This window comes from Protopterus annectens, chromosome 3.part1, assembly GCF_019279795.1.
Source record: "Protopterus annectens isolate FY-2018-M chromosome 3.part1, PAN1.0, whole genome shotgun sequence".
Classification (NCBI taxonomy): Eukaryota; Metazoa; Chordata; order Ceratodontiformes; family Protopteridae; genus Protopterus; species Protopterus annectens.
This window is the reverse complement of record NC_056732.1, coordinates 310,434,139-310,456,424: the sequence shown is the minus strand read 5'-3', so window position 1 is coordinate 310,456,424 and position 22,286 is coordinate 310,434,139. Positions and strand designations below refer to the sequence as shown.

Sequence of the window (22,286 nt, the reverse complement as noted above, 5' to 3'; positions counted from 1 at the left end):
TTGGAATGTTTATTGCTTCCACATTGTACATTCCCTATGGTAGCCAGACAGTACTGCACAATATGTTATTGACACCATCCTGACATCATATTGTGTTGCAGGGTAGATCTGTTTGACTATGCGGAGGGGGTGATATCAATACTTACATGAGGTATTTAGCTTGGGCCCCCTTATGCCCATTAATGTTGCCTTTGGTCATATATGTATTTATGTTCTGTTTTACATATGTTTATATATATATATATATATATATATATATATATATATATATATATATATATATATATATATATATATATATATATCTGCTCTGTATATATATATATATATATATATATATATATATATATATATATATATATATATATATATATATATATATATATATATATATATATATATATATATTGCTACAGATATATATATATATATAGATAGATACACACACACACACAGACACACACACACACACACACACACACACACACACACACACACACACACACACACACACACACACACATACAACTACATGTATAAATACATTTCCTGTACTGTTGAATGACTGTGCTGCATGATATGTTTGTGATATGTTTGTGAAAATAGGGTTATGCGTATCTGACGTCCTGGGCTCGAGCCTTGCAAAGGCTGTTTATTTAGTTGCTGGGCAGAAAAAGGGCCATTAAATATAGAGTGACTATGGCACATTTAAGCAGTTGCGGGTTTGCGTGGGTTTGCGCCAAGGTAAGCATTGCTAACTTCCGCTTACAATTTCTTATACTCAGCTTCTAAATTGCTTAACCCGTGTAGGCATTGCTTAACCCACGCAAACAAGCTTTAACCCACTTACTGCTGCTTAAAAGTGCTTACTCCTGCTTACCCCCATGCTAATTTCTTTAAAAGAAATGAAAAAGGGTTGATAGGAAAGTGGTGAAAAAGGGGCACAAAGAGGGAAAGACAGTAGGGAAAATAGGGATGTGTAGGACGGGTGTAGGGAAGTTCCATAGTTGCCCATTTCTTCTACAGCAACAGCTGTGCATATACATTGATTTGGAGGTAGATTTGGACATATATATATATATATATATATATATATATATATATATATACATATATGTAGACATACATCTCTATAGATGTATATATATGTGTATATAATATAATGCATTTATACATGTAGATGTGTGTGTGTGTGTGTGTGTGTGTGTGTGTATATATATATATATATATATATATATATATGTATATATATATATATATATATATATATATATATATATATACACACACACACACGCACATATACATCTACATGTATAAATACATTTCCTGTACTATTGAATGACTGTGCTGGATGCTATGTTTGTGAAAACAGGGTTATGTGTATCTGACATGCTGGGCTCAAGCCTTGCAAAGGCTGTTTATTTTGTTGCTGGGCAGAACAAGGGCCATTAGATACAGAGTGATTAAGGCACTTTTAAGCAGTTGTAAGCGGGTTTGCGTGGTTTTCTGCCGAAGGAAGCACTGCTAACTTCCGGTTACAATTTCTTATACTCAGTTAGCTCCTTAATTGCTTAACCTGTGTAGGCATTGCTTACCCCGAACACAAACAAGCTTTAACCGCTTACTGCTGCTTAAAAGTGCTTACTCCCGCTTCTCCCCACACTAATTTCTTTAAAAGAGATGAAAAAGGGTTGATAGGAAAGTGGTGAAAAAGGGCCCAAAGAGGGAAAGACAGTAGGGGAAATAACTAGGGATGTGCAGGATGGGTGTAGGGAAGGTCCACAGCTGCCCATTTTTTCTACAGCAACAGCTGTGCATATACACTGATTTGGAGGTAGATTTGGACACTCATACCCCTGAGAGAGGGGTGAGTACAACAGTAATATATTGTGAAGCCATTTAGACAAGATTACCTTTCTCCAGTGGACACGTGCAAAATGGACAGCTATGTATGGGGTGAGACATTTTTTTTTTGGGAACAGATTGCCCTTTTTTTTAAGGTGAGAGTGGGATGTTGGGGAGGGATAGTAGGTATATTTTGGGATGTAGTTGGGTAGGATAACAGACAAGACAGACAAGACAGCATACAGGGGCAGTATATGACACACATAGGGGGTAAACACCTTGGATGGGGAGGGGTGTTTGGAAGTCAGAAGCCCATGAGCCCCTAATGGAAACAGTGGGACTGTGATTCCCCACCTATGGACAGTCACCACTGCATATTCATGGCCCCAAAGGTGGCTGTGCCTGGTGCTAAGTAGGAGGGGTAGGCTGACCCTCTATATGCACCACGCAGCCCTCAAGCTGGTGTAGCAGATCTCTAAACTCCCTGCGGAGCTCACTACACACCAGACTCTGGACCTGATGACAGGTTACAGTATCCTGTCTGTGCCCGCTCCCGGGGGGGTGAGCCCCATCTCCTGAGGTGGTTCCACCCAAAGGTGGTGCAGGACTAGAGGATGAGGAGGTCCTGGGTTGGGACCCAGACGTGCTGATGCCTGGTGACACAGCCAGGTGAGGTGGAAGAAGGTGGGTCTGCTGAGACCGGCCTTCCCAAATGTGCCATGGTGTTTCAGTTTTAAAACATATGTGGGTTAGTAATAGTCAACACATTTCAGGATTAGGTACAACAGCAAACATAGATATTCCCATTAACCTGAAACACCAGATATGGAACAGTTGCATAGCAAACAGAACACATGCATATATGGAACCACAGTGGTCATTACAACAGCATGCAGGTACATTGATGGCAGCATACCACCAATGTGGGAGTATTTCAACATGGCACATGCATAGAACAAATTTCAGTATTTATCAAACAATAGGACATATGTCCCAAAAGTAGATTTAATAGTGCACATACCGATTGAGTTGTGTATTTAGTTTATTGCTGCAGATATGATCGGGGGGGGTGTCAATTAATTTGTATATCCCTGTAGTTCTCATTACTTTCCTAGTCAGTGCTGTGATCTGTACCTTACAGGCATTATTACACTACCCTATGGCCTTAGTTTGGACAGTGGTATGGCTGTAGACAACTATATACATAAACTGTGTTTTACCTGCAGTATACACCTCTTACCTGGTATACCTGTGGAGGTATTTATTGTTTGTTAACACTACCTGACTGTTTCTATGCATATCCCCAGATTCCATGTTGATGTTATGCACATACCTCTCCATCTCTTATTGCATGCACTCTGGGCATGTCTTGACAACATGGAGGTGAAACCAGGACATATTTTGACTGTTGCCCTCATAAACCTTTGGCGAGTTGTACAATGACAGGTTTGTTTTCATGCACATTTTCCAAATCTTTACAGGCCTGACAGTCAGTTATATGACATTAAATGCTGCCTAAATGTCAGAGATTAGCACGCTGATATGCCAGTGGGACAAGGTAACTGCCAGCAGATATGGGCCAATTCTCTGGACATTCCAGACAGATCTGTACAGTCGAGGGGTATGATTCTGCATACAGCTTATTACTACTCCCAGGATTTGAACCATGGCTGTGTGTGCTAAAATAAAACAGTGTACATCACAGTTGGGTGTGCTATATCAATATTTGCTGTGTATCTTTTTCTGAATTCTTTCTCTAAGTCTCCCGTGGTTTTACAATCTGACCTTGTAATTACAAAACTCTTATACAGGGTTTCCTAGACAGTTTTATTATGTAGCACTGTGTGGATGACAGTGATGAGTAATACCTTATTAGTTAGAGATACTACAATACTAGCACTGTCATACAATACCAGACTAAACAGTACCAGTCCAAGATTTCAATCTTTTATTTCTAGGCACAGTTTTTGTATCTGACAGGCCTGTGGGGGGAGTATTTGTTAACACTACCTGAATGGTGTCACACATATTACCAGATTCCACATTATTATTATGCACATACGTCTCACTCTGTTACTGCACACACTCTTGTCATAGCTTCACAACATGGGGGTGGAGTTGGGACATACTTTGCTTATTGCTCTCATAACACTTTGGTGAGTTGCTAGAGTGAAAGGTTTGTTCTTATGGATATATTTCTGACAGTTATGGTGTCTGACAATCAGCTGTGTGTTATTATTTGCTGCCTAAACTTCTCGGATCATCCCACTGATTTGCCAGAAGAACAGGGTGACAGGCAGAGGACTTACACCAATTATCTGGACTTTCTGACAATATCTGTACAGTTGTGGGGTATGATTCTGCATACAGCTTACTACCACTCGCAGGATTCGAACCATGGCTGTGTGTGCTAAAAATACAACTCACGTCTCAGTTGAGTGTGCTATTTGGGTTATGTTATCTATCTTTTCACTGTTTTCTAAGTCTCTCTCAGTTGTACAATATGACCTCTTGTGATTACAACAGTCATATACAGACATTCCTACACACTTTATTTACGCAGCAGTGTGGATAGCAGTGCTTAATACAACAGTACTATTAAGAGATTGCAACACTACATTACCATATGATACCAGAGTAAACACAAGCAGTACAGCAGTTAGACTTTTATTGCCAGGCTGTTAACCTTTTATTTACATACAACTTATATGAGACTCCTCCTGCCATATTGTCTGGTTTATTCAGTACATGCCATACACAATACAGGTTTTATACTGGCAATTAAATTTCTACTACTTTTAGATTTATTTGTTATGACAGTACATGCAAGATTATTACTAACCTGTCTCGAGATGCAACCTCTGCAATCTACAGGCATGGGCTTACCGGTTCACAGCCCACTCGTCTGCCGTTGTCAAAGACATAAGAGGAATATGTACCCATACCTATCCATAATCTACATGAGCTGGCAATTATTAAACAGGTAGTAGATTGATACTTACACACGGCCTGGACATCACCCATCTGCCTAGCCTCTTGGATCCACTGATCCAAGAGTTCCCTCTTTCTCCTTTCAGATCAGCCTAATGATGTCTGACCTGCTCACCAGTTTGAGGGATGCCATTGGCATCGGTGAGGTCATGGGTGAGACAGTCCCAGGCTTCCACTTTATATTGGGAGCCCTGGTACTGGCCCTTCAACAGTCTCTGGTCATGGTCTTTAACAAGGAGTTCTGCTATGACTTTGGACTCCTGGATGCCCCAGCGCTGCACCTGGAAGTGCACTCCTTCACCCACACTGGTCATAGTGCCTACAGGAGGAAGCTACAGCCAGTTATGAGATGTATTCCTGCCTGAGGGTTTAAATAGGGCCAATGTCCCACACCTTGCCATGATTGGACAGTTTTGAAAATGCTACGCTATGGGCAAACCTATTTACCTAAGGTTGGCATTGCTTAAAGGGATATACTAATGAGCAAACTGATTTAGCTGGCCTACACATTGCTTATACCTAGTAAGCAGGAATGTGCAATGCTTAGCATTGCTTAATTTTTAATTTGCACACTATTTGCTGATTGGCATTGATTTATCATTCATTACATGTTATATATGTGTTTGGTATGCATGATTCATATGTACGTACACTGTATGGGGTCCTTGTGTTTATTGTGGGATTTCAACACTTTATTACAATGACACCTCACATCTGGACTTAATGCAGTACTCCATTTCACATATTTATGTTATGTAGTAGGTTATACAACATAAAACTGTATGTAGATTCCCTCCACGTGTTATTTTTTATTTTCCTATAGTGAGGATATGTTTGGTGATACCTCAATCTTATATACTGCTGTGATGGCTTACTGGTTACCTACTGTGACTATAATGTACAGGGTACTGGGTTCAAGACCTGCAAGGGCTATTTATTTTGTTGCTGGGCAGAACAGTGGCTGTTGCATACAGAGCAATTAAGGTACTTTTAAGCAATTGTAAGTGGGTTTACGCGATGGTAAGCAATGCTAACTTCCAGTTAAATATGCTTACAGAGAGTTAGCTTCAGTAGTGCTTCACCTGTGCGTGCATTGCTTACCCCTGCGCAAACAGGCTTATACCCGCTTAGTACTGCTTACAAGTGCTTACTCCCGCTTACCCCCGCGCTAATTTAGACAGACATGTAACATGGTTCTTGGGAAGGTGGTGGATTTGGACACTGTGGATTTATCATTCATTACACATTATACCTTTGATTTGTATCCCTGGTTCATGTGTACATATACTGTATGGGGCACTTGTGTTTATCTGTGGATTTTACAACATTATCACACTGACACCTCACATCTGCATTTAATGCAGTACTCCAGTTCATAAATACATGTTATTTAGTAGGTTATACAACAAAAAATATTGTTCATGAAGTGATTTGACATGCAAAATGGAATTTATTGGAGTTAGAATCAAACCGGGAATGACTGCTCGTAAGGCAAATGCTCTGACCACTACACTATTGCAGTACTGCTTCATTTGCATGTATCTTGATATTTATCTTCTTGTGGCATTTAAGCTACAGTATGCATAGCTAAGCAATGGGAAAACCCACGCACCTACAGTTAAATTTAATCTGTTTGATAAAAAAAGTTTATATTATATTTTAAATATTGCTCTTATAAACTTGGGGTGTTGCTAGGCTAGCGGGATTTGTTTTTATGTACATTTTCTGATGGATTTGAAGTCTGACACTCGTATTTTTGCCATTATTTCAGACTTCATTGATGAGATCATCCCAGTGATTTGGCAGGGTACAAAGGGACAGGCCAGATGTATGTCCCAATATATCTGGACATTCTACATTGATCTATACTGTTGGGGGTATGCAACCACCTATGAGCGGTCTTGCTCATTTTAATTGCCAAACAGCAGTTCTTGACTGCGGGGGCATGTATATTGTGAGAGCTCTGCTCTCAGACACTCCCACTGCACTCATCTACATTCCATGTCCATTTAGGAGCTGAGGCAGTGTGCCTTCATTACTATGCATGGCACGCTGCCATGCTGCTCCTAAACGGTCACTTCTGTGCAAGAATAAGCTATCCCTGCACAGAACCTTACTGAATCCTGGGGCATATATATATATGAACATGTGTATGATTTAAAGACAAAAAATGAAAATAACACTCTGGTTAAACATCTAAAAGCTCACCCTGAACAACATATTAAGTTTGTAATTTCAGAGAAAGTTAATAACAATAAACAGGGAGGGCACTGGCCACTATTATTGGAGAAAAGAGAACGTTTCTAGCAATTGACTTTGAATACAAGTATGTGTCCAGGCTTAAATGAACAAACTTCTATACATTGTTTATTAAAAATAAAAGCACTGCAAAGATAAACACCGTGGATGTTTTATAAAATGTGTTATAAAATCTGTGTCTTGCTGGGGAATATTTATACAAGGAATATTTTAAGATTTAATATTGGTTTGCACAAAAAAAGTTTTTTTTTTAAATGCTTTTAAGTATATTTTCCACCAGATATTGTTTTTGCATGTAACTAAGGTGTTGTCACTTTAAATTTGTTGTGTGGGGGCAAGAGGCTTGAGATCATGTAACAAGGCCAGGTTATATAAGCAGCTTGAAAATGCTGATGAACTTATCTGAAGACGTTTTTACTAATAAAATGAAAGTGTGCATCACAAAATGTTTTTGGAGTACTTAATTTTGTTTCGAAGTACATTTGGGTTATCCAAGAGCTTACAGTTGTTGTCTCTGCAGACACGCAGTTTGTTTTTTCTTTGTTTTGCCTTGGAAAATAACCAAGAAAATGCCAAGATGTAAGCTACAAATGCCATACACTTTTAACTTCTTGCTCCAATATGTACTTTATTTACAATTCTCACTTAGTAAATGGGCGGATCAGTGATCTTTTTCAACCAAAACCTGGGCCAGAGTATTATGCAACTAACATTAAAAAAGAAAAGCAGATATTCATAATCACTTGACCCAAAATGGGTAATGAACAGTAACTGAAATAAATTGGGCATAAGAAAACAGAAGATATCTGAAATAACTTGGTGAAATATTTAACATTATAAAGTATGTCTGTGAACAATATTGGATTAATTATTTACATAGGTATCAAGCAATGCTAGTTTAATTTCAAGGCTTAATTCAAAATATAGGAGGTTGTATAAAACCAACATAAACTAAGTTTAATCAATATAGGATTAGATAGGTTACTATGGATTTGTTATAGATTACATATATTAGCCAGTGGCTTAATATTGCTGTGCCTTGATTGAAACATTAGTATATTTTCTCTATATATTGTGCAGGAACACAAGATATCAAAAGCATTTTGCACCTATGCTCATAAATAATATATATTCTTCATGCAAGGCATCAATAAAAATGGGGCATGATGTCAAATTGATGATGAGATTGTGAGTGCTGGTTAAGTATTTTGAGAATGGTAGGAGAGTAATGATGTAGCAAAACTGAAAAATAACCTGAAAATACAGCGGCTTTGTAAAACAGTATAAAATAGTCTTACAACACTGAATATATTTTATACAGCAAAAAGAAAAAAGTAGTTTAGCAAAAGCTGGCTGGTTAAGGATATCTAATGCAGATGAAGAAATGTCAAAGTGACACTTCCACCTTGTATGGAGTACCTCTTGATTGTTAGCCAAAACCAAAGCATCACATAATAACAGACACATCCACCCAAGTCTTTTCAAAACATGCACAATAGAATGGATGTAAAACATTTACAGAGAGAGTTAACAGAATGCATTAAACAGCACCAGATAAGAGCCTTAGGGGTCTTTTTATTTTTTCTGTGCATGTTTTTGTTTGTACAGCAGTGATCATTATCTATAGCTTTTAACTATACTACATTATGTATATTATAAAATAATGTAAACTATGTTTGATGTTTCCTACTTCAAGCACAGTATTACCCCAACATATTAAGGGATAGAACAATATTCCAAAATCTTTACTTTCCTGAGGCCTGATCTTTGAATTAGAGGATGTTGTTTGTGATAAAGTCTATCTTTATTTTTTTCACAGGGTGCTGTAATAACACCTGCTATGGATCATACCATGTCCATGCAGCCTGCCAGTATGATGGGGCCTCTCACCCAGCAAATGAACCATTTATCACTGGGTACAACAGGGACGGTAAGTGTGGCTATGCCAGTAATTTTGATCGCATTTGTTAAAGAACCTGATATTCTCATTTTCAAGGGAATCTATGTTCTCACCAGTCTTGCTTTTCTCTGTGGATTAGATACAATTAGAAAAGCTGCAAAGCACATTTTTCTTTTTTTTTCTTTTTGTGGCTGTGAAAACAAAATTATTTGCCGCTAGAAAAGCACAGTTTTACGACTGCTCCTAAAATTCTCCTCCCCTCCAGGATTGTGATTTCATAAGGTAGTTAATGTACTAATATAAGTATTCACTTTTGCAATACACCACAGTGAACTGAATGATGGCTTATGCATATTTGCATTTCAACAGACACAATTATTTTTATTGTAAAATTTAAGGTAGAAAGGTAGAAAATACAAGTGAGTGCATTCAACAGTGCTATAAAGTTTGTGGTACATTTCATGAATTTCTTATTACATCATGCAAAAAGACTTTCTTTCTTTCTTGTTTGTTTTTTGTGATATATCTAAATCTTTTTTCATGAAACACCAAATATGTAATTTCACACAGGATATTCCTTCCTTTTCTCCTTTTTATACCCTCTAATTTCCACCACAAATCTCACCCTGATATGTATACAGTAGAGGATGTATCTGGTGGAATGCAGAGTCTTACAGATTTGTCATTTCACCGGGGGGGGGGGTGGAATTACCTATGTTTTTTCCACATACCTGAAGGTTAATTCATCAGGCTGTAAGTATGCTCATCTTCCTGAATCTGTAGTGAGCCCAGGACATATATTAGGTGCATTACATTTTTTTTTTGTTTAAATTAAGGAAAGTTTCAGTTGTTGCATTATCGGATGGCTAGTAAACAGTCCAACAGCATCCTTCTAAAATGTGTCAGGATGCCTGAAATCAAACTTCCGTCACCAGCATCAAACACTAATTCTTATCCCTGTGCACCAATGGAGAAAAGTAAACCATTTAAAATGTAAATTCTGACTACATTACAATGAAAGCCACAGGTTTGAAGTTTCCCTATACCAATGCAAGGAGTGGATAAATCCATCAACACAGAGTCTGTGCCCTGATCATTTTGTTCTTGCACTGGACATCAATTTTCTTTCTTTTCATGACATCATAGATTGAAAATGCACATATGCCAATTACTTTGCCTTCTTTTGTTAGAGGAGAAAATCAGCCTTCAACAGATTATCCTAATTTTATAATTACAAACTCATTTTCTGTTCATGAAACGTTTTGGGTCAAAATATTTTCTGACTGGATCTCCTTACACTGGCAGGTAGCTTATAGAGACAGAATCACAGAGAAGAATATGAATGATTAGCATATTTGACTGAGGAGGTTAGGGAACTTGGCCTGACAGAACAAGTATAATATACCCAGACTCCTGAATCATGTGGTACTTCATACACCTGTATATTTTTCAATCCATGTAAACATCCACCAGTTGTTTTAACATGGATAATTTCTCATATCCTTTAGCAGTGATTAGAGCATTACTCAAATCTATAAAACTTTCTGTCATTAAATTATTTCTGCATCATTGATGTTTGTCTGTCTTCTGAGAAAAATGTCCCAGTCAAGGTTTTATGTTTAGCAATTATTTTTAAACTATGTGACAGTGCAGTGACTCACTGGTTTAATGATTCTATGTTTCATCTCCAAGTCTTGCGGTTCAGTCCTGATCTCTGGTTACTGTCACTGTGGAGTATGCATGTTCCTATTATGTCTACTATACTTTCCTCCCAAAGCCCTAAACATGTTGGCTGAACGACTTATTTATGATCTTCATATATATTATATTTCCCTTGTGACCACAATAATGCCTGAAGGGGGTCTATGTGTGGTTATTCCATTTTTTATATGGGCACATATTTATTTATTTATTTATGTATTGACATTCAGTTGTTAGTATATGAATGTACAGCAAATTACGCTTACCAGCATTTCTTTACTGATCCATAAACTGCTGACAGCATTCTAATTGTTTCTACATTAGACACGTAAGTCAGCAAATCCATTATAGCAACTTGTCTTAGTCTCAGTGAGTTAGAAGGTCAAAATTATTGTTTTGTGGGGGTGTGGCCAAGATGTCAGAGAGATAACAGCACTTTTTTGATGCTCTGCTTAATAGAAATTTCTCTGACAGGAAATTTTCTTAATATTATTTTAAAAACATCTAAGTTTTCTTTCACCTATATATTTAGATACAGTGGATTATTTTTTTCTACAAATATTTAAATTTTGGTGAATAGAAAGTGAATTACATCCTGTCAGAAGTACAGCAGCTGAATATAACAGACTCTCTCAGCCATGAGTCATTCAAAAACCTCTCTCCAGGAAACTTCCATGAAGAAAGAATTACAAACAATAATATCTAGTATTCAAGATCTTTCCATGAAAATGGACAATCTAGAAAAAATCATGGAAAACATGAAGAAAGAAAATAGAAAGCAGATTGAAGAATTCAAGGAGATAATTACAAGACACACAGACCAGATAACAGAAATTGAAGAATCTCTTAATGAAATAGATGGAAGACAACAGGAATGATAACCAGATTGACTTCTTACTAAAGCAAAACACCACACTTTCAGATAAAGTGGAGGACCTAGAATCAAGGTCACGAAGAAATAATATTAGAATATACGGCATACCAGAAAAAATAGAAGGAAATAACACAATACAATTCTTGAATGACTGGTTGCCTAAGACACTAAACCTACCTGAATCTCTCTCTTATGGGATAGAGAGAGCTCACATGTCATTGGCAAATATGTCTGTGTCAAAAAATCCAAATGCTTCAAGATCCATTATTGTATAATTTTTATCATCTCAAGCAGGTAATCCTATACAAATTAATGGCCAAAACATAAAATTTGACAATGACTATACCTCTGCTATAATAACTAAAAGAAAAGCCTGCATTCCTCTCATTAAAAATCTGAAGAAAGCTGAAATTAAAGCACAAATCATTTTTCCTGCCAGAATTAAAATACATCTATCTGAAGGAATAAAAATATTTAATAATCTTGATGATGCCTCTGAATATGTGAAAAAGAATAAGATTTTGGAAAATACTGAAGATATGGGCATCGCATTACCTAGTTTAAAAAGGCAGGCAACAAATGGAAAAATGTTATCAATTGATAAAACAAGCAAGAAGCTTAAGGATAAATAATGCAAATGAAGCTCTTCCACAATCCCTTCATATCCCAAAATGTTCATGCTATAAATCACCTACTTCTGGAAAAAACATACATGTTAAGGTAAAAATCGTTTAATATTTATTAAGTATGCTTATTTATTTATTTAATTTATTTATTTGCTATTTAAAAGCCTTTAACACAAATACGCTAGAATGTTAAACATAGATGTTAAAATTCTTAATCTTCCCTAGACAGAGTGTATTCTTAGTTGACAACTACATAGGGGCAGTGTATCAATACCATAGAAATATTGGTTAAAACAAGAACCCACTTAATACCAGATACTGTATGTGTATGTGTATTAGATTCCAATGATATATATCGCTCCGATAAGTGAAATGAAAGCTCCCCATCTCAGTGCAATTAAATGAAAGTGTAGCCCCTTTTTTTTGCATCAGTGGGCTTTCTCTCCTGTTAAATGTCATGTTATGCTTGGGTCCTTTTAGATCTAATGGATATAACTTAATGTGACTTGTTCTAAATAGTTTAAAAAGTATTGGAAATTGTTCTTTATCATAATAGAGAAGATTGTTTTCTTTCTAAGAATCCATCATGACATGTAAAAATACATTCTCATACACTTGAGAGGTTTGTGTCTTTACTAAATGTGGTTTGTGGGTCCATCTGCTGATGGAGAGGAAAAAGGAGAGGTATTTTCTGATGAAAGCTGGTGGAGTGTGTGTTGCAGTGACAGGAGGGTTTGTGTGCTTGATATCGGATACATTGGCCAGTAAAATTGATAGTTACAGAGAATTTTATATCTATATAAAACGGGGCAAAGTTTTTTTTTTTTTTTTTTTTTTTGTACTTCATATATATGCTTTTGAGTAACATATTCTGTTTTTCTTTTCTCTCACAAAATGCACATCATGTGTATCTCGTGAACAGTTATCATAGCTTGCTGCAGATTCCCTAGTACGAGCTTCTAACCGCCAAAATTCAAATGTTAAAGGAGAAGGAAAGAAAAAATAAAGAAGGCTGTTGCCTCGAGACTTCTTGGAGAGATCTTCTTTGTAATACAAGAGATTTATGCATGTACTCTCTCGAAGTCTCTTTTGTCATATGAACTTTGGTTACGTATTCACGTTACCAGAAATCTTCACATGAAAAAAAGAAAAAGAAAACGGGACAACTGAATGCTTTATCGCATACCAAGAGCGATAAAGAAAAATATATAAAAAACATAGACATATATAAAGGTCCTTTTTACTAAACTAATGTTGATGCCTATGTTGTTCCCTTCATAATAAGTTTTCTGATGACGTGTTTTACAAAGTAGTTTACACTTGATCATTAGTTGGCAGCTGTAGCTAACAGATACAGTGAAAACATAGACTAGGTCATCTGTTCCGTTTTGGTTAGCAGAGCAGAAAGCGGCATATGCAGTGGTTATAAAGTCACTAAAATACATTATCTATTGGGGGTTAATGTGTTTTTATTATTTTAAAAGTAGATTTTGGGACAGCTATGTATTTTCTCTGCTTTCATCTTGATATCTTCATCCCCAATCTTATTGACTATATGAGTTGTTGGTTGATTGCAATGCTGCTGGAATGGGGAAGCCAAAGCTGCAGACAGACCATTGCAATAAATAAAAATTCTGTTATAAAAGGGTGAAATAATATATTGGGGCAGGCAAAATTCCAGATCCAAAGAAAAGGAGACAGTTCTGCTTAGAGAACGATCTTAGTTGTTACTGAAGTGATGCTTTTGCCTCACTAGTCAGTATTAGTAGTAGAAGACTGTTAGGGGGGTGGTGCAGAGTGGGGATGGCTACTCTTGACTTATAGTTACTACTTTCATCATGACATGAGGACAGTTGTTATTTCCAAAGGTAGCCTTTACTTTTTAACTGCTTTTCTAATTAATAGTTTGCATTATGTTAGATTTATAGTGAATGGTGAAATTGGGATCTACTTAATCCACCTCCAGCTACATAAGTGCATACTACAATCTGACAGTTTCACTAATATTCATAAAATATTGAATGTTTTACTGTCTGTAGACTACATTTTCTAGCAAAAGATATATTGCATGTTAACCACTGCCACTCTAACTGAAAAAATATTGGTAAAATTTGTTAATGTATTTTGTTAAAAAGGACAACTTAAGGGAACACATTATTACTATAACCTCTTTGAAGGTTAATAGTTGTGACGTCATTATATGATATTTTTATCAAAATCAAGCTACACTACATAGTTTCTTTAGACTCACATCTTTGGAAAGAAAAGCTAATGTTTTTGATGATTACACAGATCTATATACCTGCATTGATATTTGTGCAACTAAAATATTATCTTCTCATGTAAAAAATTCTCATTAGTACCTCTTTATTTTAAATATCTTTAATACCTTAAGAAATTATTTAAGGTTAATCAGATATGTTTTTTTTAGGGAGAAGAAGGGGGAAAAATGGGAAAAAAACTAGTAATTTGATATCTTATATAAAAGGAAAATAAGCCTATAGGCTATATATTAATATGCTGATTCTATAGTAAATATTAACACTGTTGTGATTTCACAGACAAGTTCATACTGGAATGTTTTGTTAATGATAGATTTTCTTATTTTTATACATAAACTTCTTTACTGAATTCCTGGTTAAGTAGGTTTTGATCTAATGTAGTATACTAAATTAAGATCTGTATTAGTATAGAATAGACATAAATGAATATGATATACTATGTCATGATACAAGTTTAAAGACACTGTTCTTAAAAAATTTGAAAATTACATTATTTATGGCAATAGATGTTTTTCCACAATATATCCTACATAGTAATACCTATACATCCTAGAGAATTAATAGGTTGTAGTTTGTTGATTCAATAAACTATTAGGTAGTAGCATTAGAGAACGATAGTCTTGAGCACTAAGGATGATAGAGGGTGATATTGATGACTTCTTCATCAATCCAGGAACTAGATGTTCCGTGGTTAGTTTTGTATATAGTTATATTTTCATCTTCTCTGAACATTACTTGTTAATTAAGTCCAGAATAGTATTTATCCATCAAAAGCTTAAAGTAATCAATGTCTGGGTTTAAATGTCTGTCTCTGAATACAAATGGTCTTAATAACCCTACTAAAAGAGGAAGGTTACTCAAATACCTAGCATCTAATAAAGCTGACATATTTTTGCAAGAAACACACATTATTCAGAAAGATCTAGAAAAAAATGGTTTTTAAAGGTTATAGTATTCTAGCTAAATCTCATTTCCAAAAAAAGAGAAGAGGAACCATGATTTTGTGGAAAAATACATTACCAATGCCTAAAATAATTAACAGTTTCTCTGATAAAAATGGTATGTTTTGTCTAGTAGTATTGGAATTGAATAAGAAATATTTTACTTTAGCAAATATGTACTGGCTACCTGGTATTGGTGCTAAATCTGCAAACAAATATTTGGAAATAATAACAGCAAATTCTAAAGGAGATATCATTTTGGCAGGTGATTTTAATTGTATTCTATCATCTAAAGATACCACTAATGTCAGCAATATTAAGATACCTGCATCAGCCAAACAATTGATAGATTTTGTCTCATTTCATAACCTAAAAGACATATACATGATCAAAGAGCAGAGGTCTCTCAATTTTACTCACTTTTCTTATAGATATGGTACACAGACGACTATTGATAAAGTGTTTATATCTGACAGCCTATTATCTAAGACTCAGGATGTAGTGATTACATCATACCCTCTGTCAGACCACAATGCCATACTATTTAAAATTAAAATTAAACCAAATGATCTTATTTATTGGCAGAGACTACCAGCCTATATTATTAAGATAAACGGATTCAAAGAATGGTTTATAAAGGAAGTAAACTATTATATTGAACTTAATAATAATAATACCACAAATATAGTGTTTATTTGGAACTCTTTAAAATCTTATATATATGGGAAAATAAAAACCTGGTATTTACATAAAAGGAAAGAATGGGACAAAGAATTATTAAATCTACAATTGAAAATTGACACTTTAAAAAAGAACTTACACCCCAAAGAATTGGGCTTGAATCTGGAATTAAAACAACTAAATATCGAATATTTAGAAATTCTTAGTCATAAAGTAGCAATTAATTTAGAGAGGTTAAAATTACAGTCTTATTCATCTAATCCAAAACATATGCATAGATTAGCAGCCAAAACGAAAAGTTTTCACAAGAGTAAACACATAATTGAAATATTAGACACATCTAAACACAATTCAAAATCTTCTTCAGATCTAAAAGATATTTTAGAGATTTTTCGTTCATATCATGAAACAATGAATAAAGCAAACTTAAACTTTACTAATAATAGTTCAAAAATAGAATTTCTAAAAAACAATATAAATAATAAACTTTATAAAGAACAAAATAATAGATTACTTAAAGCAATATAATTAATAGAAGTTAAAGAAAGAATACAAAATCTTAAACATAATAAAGCCCCTGGTCTTGATAGCATAATAGGTGAATTATATAAAATTTTCCCTGATTCTGCTTTGAAGATATTAATGAAAGCACTTGAGGAATTTCGAATAAGTGACAAACTTTGTCCTTCTTGGAAATATTTGCTAATTTCTCCCATTCTAAAACAAGATAAGGACTCCAAATTTGTTTCATCATATCGTCCTATTTCCCTATTAAATATAGATTATAAAATATTTACGTCTATTTTAGCAAACAGATTAAATCAAATGATGCTGACTTTAATAAACAATGATCAAACAGGTTTTATACTGAACAGAAAAGTTCAGGATAATACTATTAGACTTTTAACTTTAATAGATTTTGCAAATAAAAAAAAAGAATTATCACTCATCAGTCTAGATCTAGATAAGGCATTTTATTCTATTAACTGGACATACTTATTTATGGTACTAAAAATATATAATTTCTCCTCGGAAATCTTAAACTTGTTAAAAAAATTATATGAAGGTTCTATAGCATATATTAAAGTCAGCGCTTTTTTATCTGGCCCACTTCAAATTCTAAAAGGCACTAGACAAGGTTGCCCTTTATCCCCACTACTATTTGCATTAGCAATAGAACCATTTGCTAATTTTATAAGAAACAATATATACATAAACAGTTTTGATTTTAATGAGAACTATTCTTCTAAAATTTTACTCTTTGCAGATGATATCTTATTAACTATTGGAAATATTGATTCATCTATTGACCACATTATCAGATCATTAAAATGCTTTGAGGAAATCTCAAACCTTAGATTTAACCAAAACAAAACAGAAACTATTCTTATCAATAAAAAAATGAATAACACTCTATCTAATTGCAATAACTTTAACTGGACCAATGATAAATTGAAATATCTAGTGGTTCATATTCTGTCTAAATGGAAAGACACTATAAATATAAATTATACATTTTTTTAAATAAAATCACAGAATGCATTAATAGATGGAAGAAAATGTTCTTTACTATAGAAGAAAGATTATCTCTGATAAAAATGATTCTATTACCAAAAATTATTTTTTATCTTCAAACATTATTGGCTCCTCCTTCTAGAAAACAACTTAAACACATAAACACTATATTAATTAAATTCTTATGGTATCCTCAAAAACCAAGGATTAAATATGATTGGCATTATAAAAACTGGATTGAAGGAGGGATTGCTTTTCCAAATGTTGAGCTTTATGCTGATGCCATTATTCTTAATATAACAAGTCTGTGGTTAAGTCCAAAATACCATTCAAATTGGAAAAATTTACACAAAACAATACTATTAACTAAATTTGACAAGTTTTTCAAAAACATATATTGTTCTGAAAATATTAAGCTATTTATAGTTATTAAAGAATTCTTCTTCAACAATGAGCAGGAAAAATCACACCTTATTCCTATAATTAAATATATCTTGCAAAATTTAAAAAAAGTAATGAATAAGAATCCTTTAAACAACAATTTGTCCATTCTAATGTTTCCAATAATTTTAACCAAGGGATACTCTGATTTCTTTAACATGATGAAAATAAAAGCTGTGGAAGAAAATGGGTTATTATTCTGGCATCAGTTTTTAGGAACTAATAATATTCATGATACTTCCTACCTTTTAGCCAGGTATAATATCTACTAACATAACTGGTTAAATATTCAAATCTTCAGAGAATTAATTTTAACGGAATTTAAAAGACATCATTTTCCTGCTATAACAGGCCTCCCCAAAAAAATTATCCATTCTCTTTGACTTCACCAATATAGGCTATAATAATGGTATCTCATTGTCAAGATTTTACAACATTCTTGGATCAGATCCAATAATATTAGACGACAATTTATGGAACTATATCAACAATTTCAATAACTCCCAAATACATACAAATGATAAAACTTTAATTCTCAGATCTGTTTACCATACTTCTTCTTCCACATATTGGAAAATTTTTACATGGAAATTCATTCATAGAAGTTTATTACACCAAAAAAAGCCTCTAGAATAAGCAAGAAAGATTTTAATAGATGTTGGAGATGCAAGGAGCTAATAGATGCCGACTGGGCACATATGTTTTTAGAATGCAGAACAATAACCACATTTTAGATGGAGTTTAAAAGTTTTATTAAAGCTTTGTGGTCGGACAGATGTGAGATCTCTGATTCTATGATACTTTTTAATGCACCAATGCCAAGGTATGTCCCACTGAATCAAATGAACCTCCTTTGGACTCTACTTGCTATAGCAAGAAAAACTATTACTAGAAATTGGAAATGTAAAAATAACCTCTCATTCAAGGAATTTATATCTTTTACTAAAATTATTTGTAGTAGGGAATTACAAACAGCTATGTTACACTCCTCAAACATGACTCATAAACAACTCAAATTTCACTCTTCAGTTCTTCCAGTTTCTCTATATTGTTACTAATTAGGACATGCAGAACCTGTAATACAGCTTCACTATAGATATGTACAAGATTGTTGTATAAAGCTGAATTTTTAGTGGTCCTGTTAGGAAATTTGAAAATGCGCAGACCTTGTGGAAATATTTTGTTATGCAAGCAGCTAGATAGAAACATTGTTGTTATACTCAACATTCTTAAAAGTCAAGAGCAGTCTTTCTAATTTAAACAGAAGTGGCTTGCAATTATCAGAATTCAAACCTCTGTCAGGTATTGGATGTCCTGGAAAAATGTTCATTGCTGATCATCCCCCTGTAGGAAATGGTTGGTTCAACCATCCAAATTAAGAAGATCCAAAAGGCCATCATAGTTCCTTTGGATATCATGAGTGTTTCCGTTGCCATGCCTGTTTTGAGATTGGCTTCCAAAATTATTAATGAATCCATTAATAATGTTCTGTGTTCTAGCTGTTGCATTGGCTAGCAATTGGATTGAGCTAGTCAGGTCCGGTGGTATAGTGTGACTTGACAGATCAAATAGTAGTTGGCTACTAGAGCCAAGTTCTGCTGAAAATCTGTCTACCATGATATTACTTCAGAAAAAAAGCAATATTAAACTAAAGAACAAATCTGAAAAAAGAAGAAAAACTAAATACAATAAAAACTTATTATACCAGGCAAAAGAAATAAAGCAGAACCTGTGTTGAGCAATTTCATTCTTTATTCATACCAAGAACTTCTTCAGAAAAACAAGTAATGAGAAAAAAGAGCAGTGTAGGTCTAAATAAGTATTGTTTTGGAACAAAAAAAGCAATAAAAAATAGAAAAAAAATGTAACAAAAGAAAGTAACATAGTTGTTACCTATGAGCTAAGTTTATCTAAGGTAATAAAATATCAAAGCAAAGCAAGAGGTTGTTAAACAAATTCAAAATAACACAAAGAAAATCTAAAAAACAGAGATTATTAGTAGGACTGAGCAGATCTCAGAAAAACAAGTTGAATGTAGAGTATAATTATTGCTGAATTAAAATATGAGAAATTACAAAGGCCAAGGAAGAGAGGAAAGATGAAGGCAGATAATGTTTATTTCTGAAAGACAATGAAGAAAAAGAAGATTGTATTAAGGAAGAAAGCAACTGAAATAGTTTGACACTGTAGTACTTTTAAGCATGGCTTTCCTAAAGACAGTTAGAAAATGAACACTTCTGATGTCAGAAGGGATATCATTCTGGACAGCTGGAGCATGTTTGTGTTTCATTTGTGGAGACTATATAAGAGGACTGTTGTAAGGGTATACATTCTGGATGAAGGTTAATTTGAGAGTATTTCTGAAAGTCTGTTTTTAATTTGTGTGCTAAAGGATAAAAGTTAAGTCAAACTAGTTTGTACAGGAGAGCTGAACTGTTTAATAATAGGAAGTACTAGTGGATACTAACAAATGACGGAGATCAATGCAAGAGACTTCTAGGGTGATACAATAGACTCTGTTTAAAGATTTTAAATGGGGAAAAGTATTAGGTAAAGTGGATAAAGATTATAGGAGAATTGTTTGTTCTAATTCTGTCATAAAATTTTCTTTGAAATAGCATTTATAGCCAGCAAAGAAAATGGGGAGTCTATGAATGCGTTTGTACTGCTTTAGTGTGAGAATAGCTAAATGCTTAGAATGTTGACAGGAACAGGGGGCACAATCTAGAGTTGTCTCAGTGTATTTATAAGAATCAATATACTTGATGTGATTATTAAGAGGATCTTTTAGATTAGGAGACTTAAATAAGTATGATGCAAAAAGTACTAGAAAATGTGGTTTGAGTTTTCTTATAAATGCAGTCACTTTGTTATTAAACCAGTGAAAAATTAATTTAATTAATTTCAAGGAGATAATAGAAAAAACTAAGAGTTACTGGAGTAACAGAGAGCAAGTAAATGGTCTATATAATAGTTCATTTTAAGGTTAGCCTGCATGGCTGGCATAGTTGGCTAAAGCCTTGACTACAGCACAGGTGACCCAGGCTTGAATGGTGTCTCAGGTGCCTGATCACACAGTTAGTGAAGATGGGCATATCATAAATTACCACTGTTAAAAATGTTATTAATAAAGCAACAAAATGTGTCAAAAACAATATTTAATAAAATCCATTTCTAACACCTCAGAACAAACATTTTCAAAAACATTTACAATAGCACAGAACACTTAAAACAAGAAAATCTCACCACCCAATTTACAATACAATTCAAATCCAAGAAATAATTAAGTTAAATGACTACATACCAGTTTAGTTCCTTATGCAGCCTAGTAGGATGTAAAGTGTGCTGTAAAATAAAACATATTTCCCTATAACACAAAATAATTCTTACATCACCATCATTGAGTTCTGTGTTTTTTAATAATACACAAGTCCTGCCTTATTCATATTATAATCTCCATTTTAACAAGTTAAAAAGTGGTCAGCCAGCATTGTCACCTCACAGTAAGATTTTGTCCTGTTTGATTCTCAGCTAGAGCGTTTTCTGTGTGAAGACATGCGTGAATGGGCGTACATTCGTTGAAGGTTGTGCGTCAGAGCTGGCAACTCAGCATGTAAAACTCTACTGCCATTCATTAGCGGACTGGAGTTCCGCTATGGCGACCCTCTAACTGGGAAAAGCCAAAAGACAGAACAAAAAGTGATCAGCCAGTGGACAATTTAATATTCAATTTTTAATATTCCTACAATGTTCTTTTAATCTTTTGGAGAAATTCACTATGCAGTTCTAAGACCCAGATCTAATTTTCAGCCTCATAAGGATAAATATGTTTCAGTGTTCCAAGAGTCAGTGCTCAAAGATTTATACTTTAAACAACATGATTCACACGTTAGACCATACTTTGTCAGAACAAGAGCAACAGGCTTTAGTAAAATTGAAAAATAATCTTAATATTGTCATTTCAGCAGACAAAGAAGTGGCACTGGTAGTCATGGATATGCAGTACTATCTGGAGGAAGCCTTCAGGCAGTTACATGATGCTAGATATTATATGCTTATGCCACTGGATCCCACTATGCAGTTCAAGAAAGATATAGATTCAGTCTTGGAACTTGCAGTAGATTAAGGAATCATTCATATGGTTACTAAAAAACAACTCACTGTGGATGATCCTCAGAAGCAGATTCTTTATCTGTTACCTAAAATACACAAATGTTTATAGAAACC

General features: G+C 34.3%; 1 protein-coding gene across 2 annotated transcripts in view; it reads left to right on the top strand.

The window, feature by feature from the left end:
* The window catches only part of RBMS3 (RNA binding motif single stranded interacting protein 3), a 3,568,139-nt gene that overhangs the window by 3,482,379 nt on the left and 63,474 nt on the right, over positions 1-22,286 (top strand). For both annotated transcript variants that reach the window (XM_044066764.1, XM_044066763.1), the window contains exon 11: positions 8,918-9,028. In XM_044066764.1, coding sequence (XP_043922699.1) covers positions 8,918-9,028 — 111 coding nt within the window. The remainder of the gene's footprint in view (positions 1-8,917; positions 9,029-22,286) is intronic.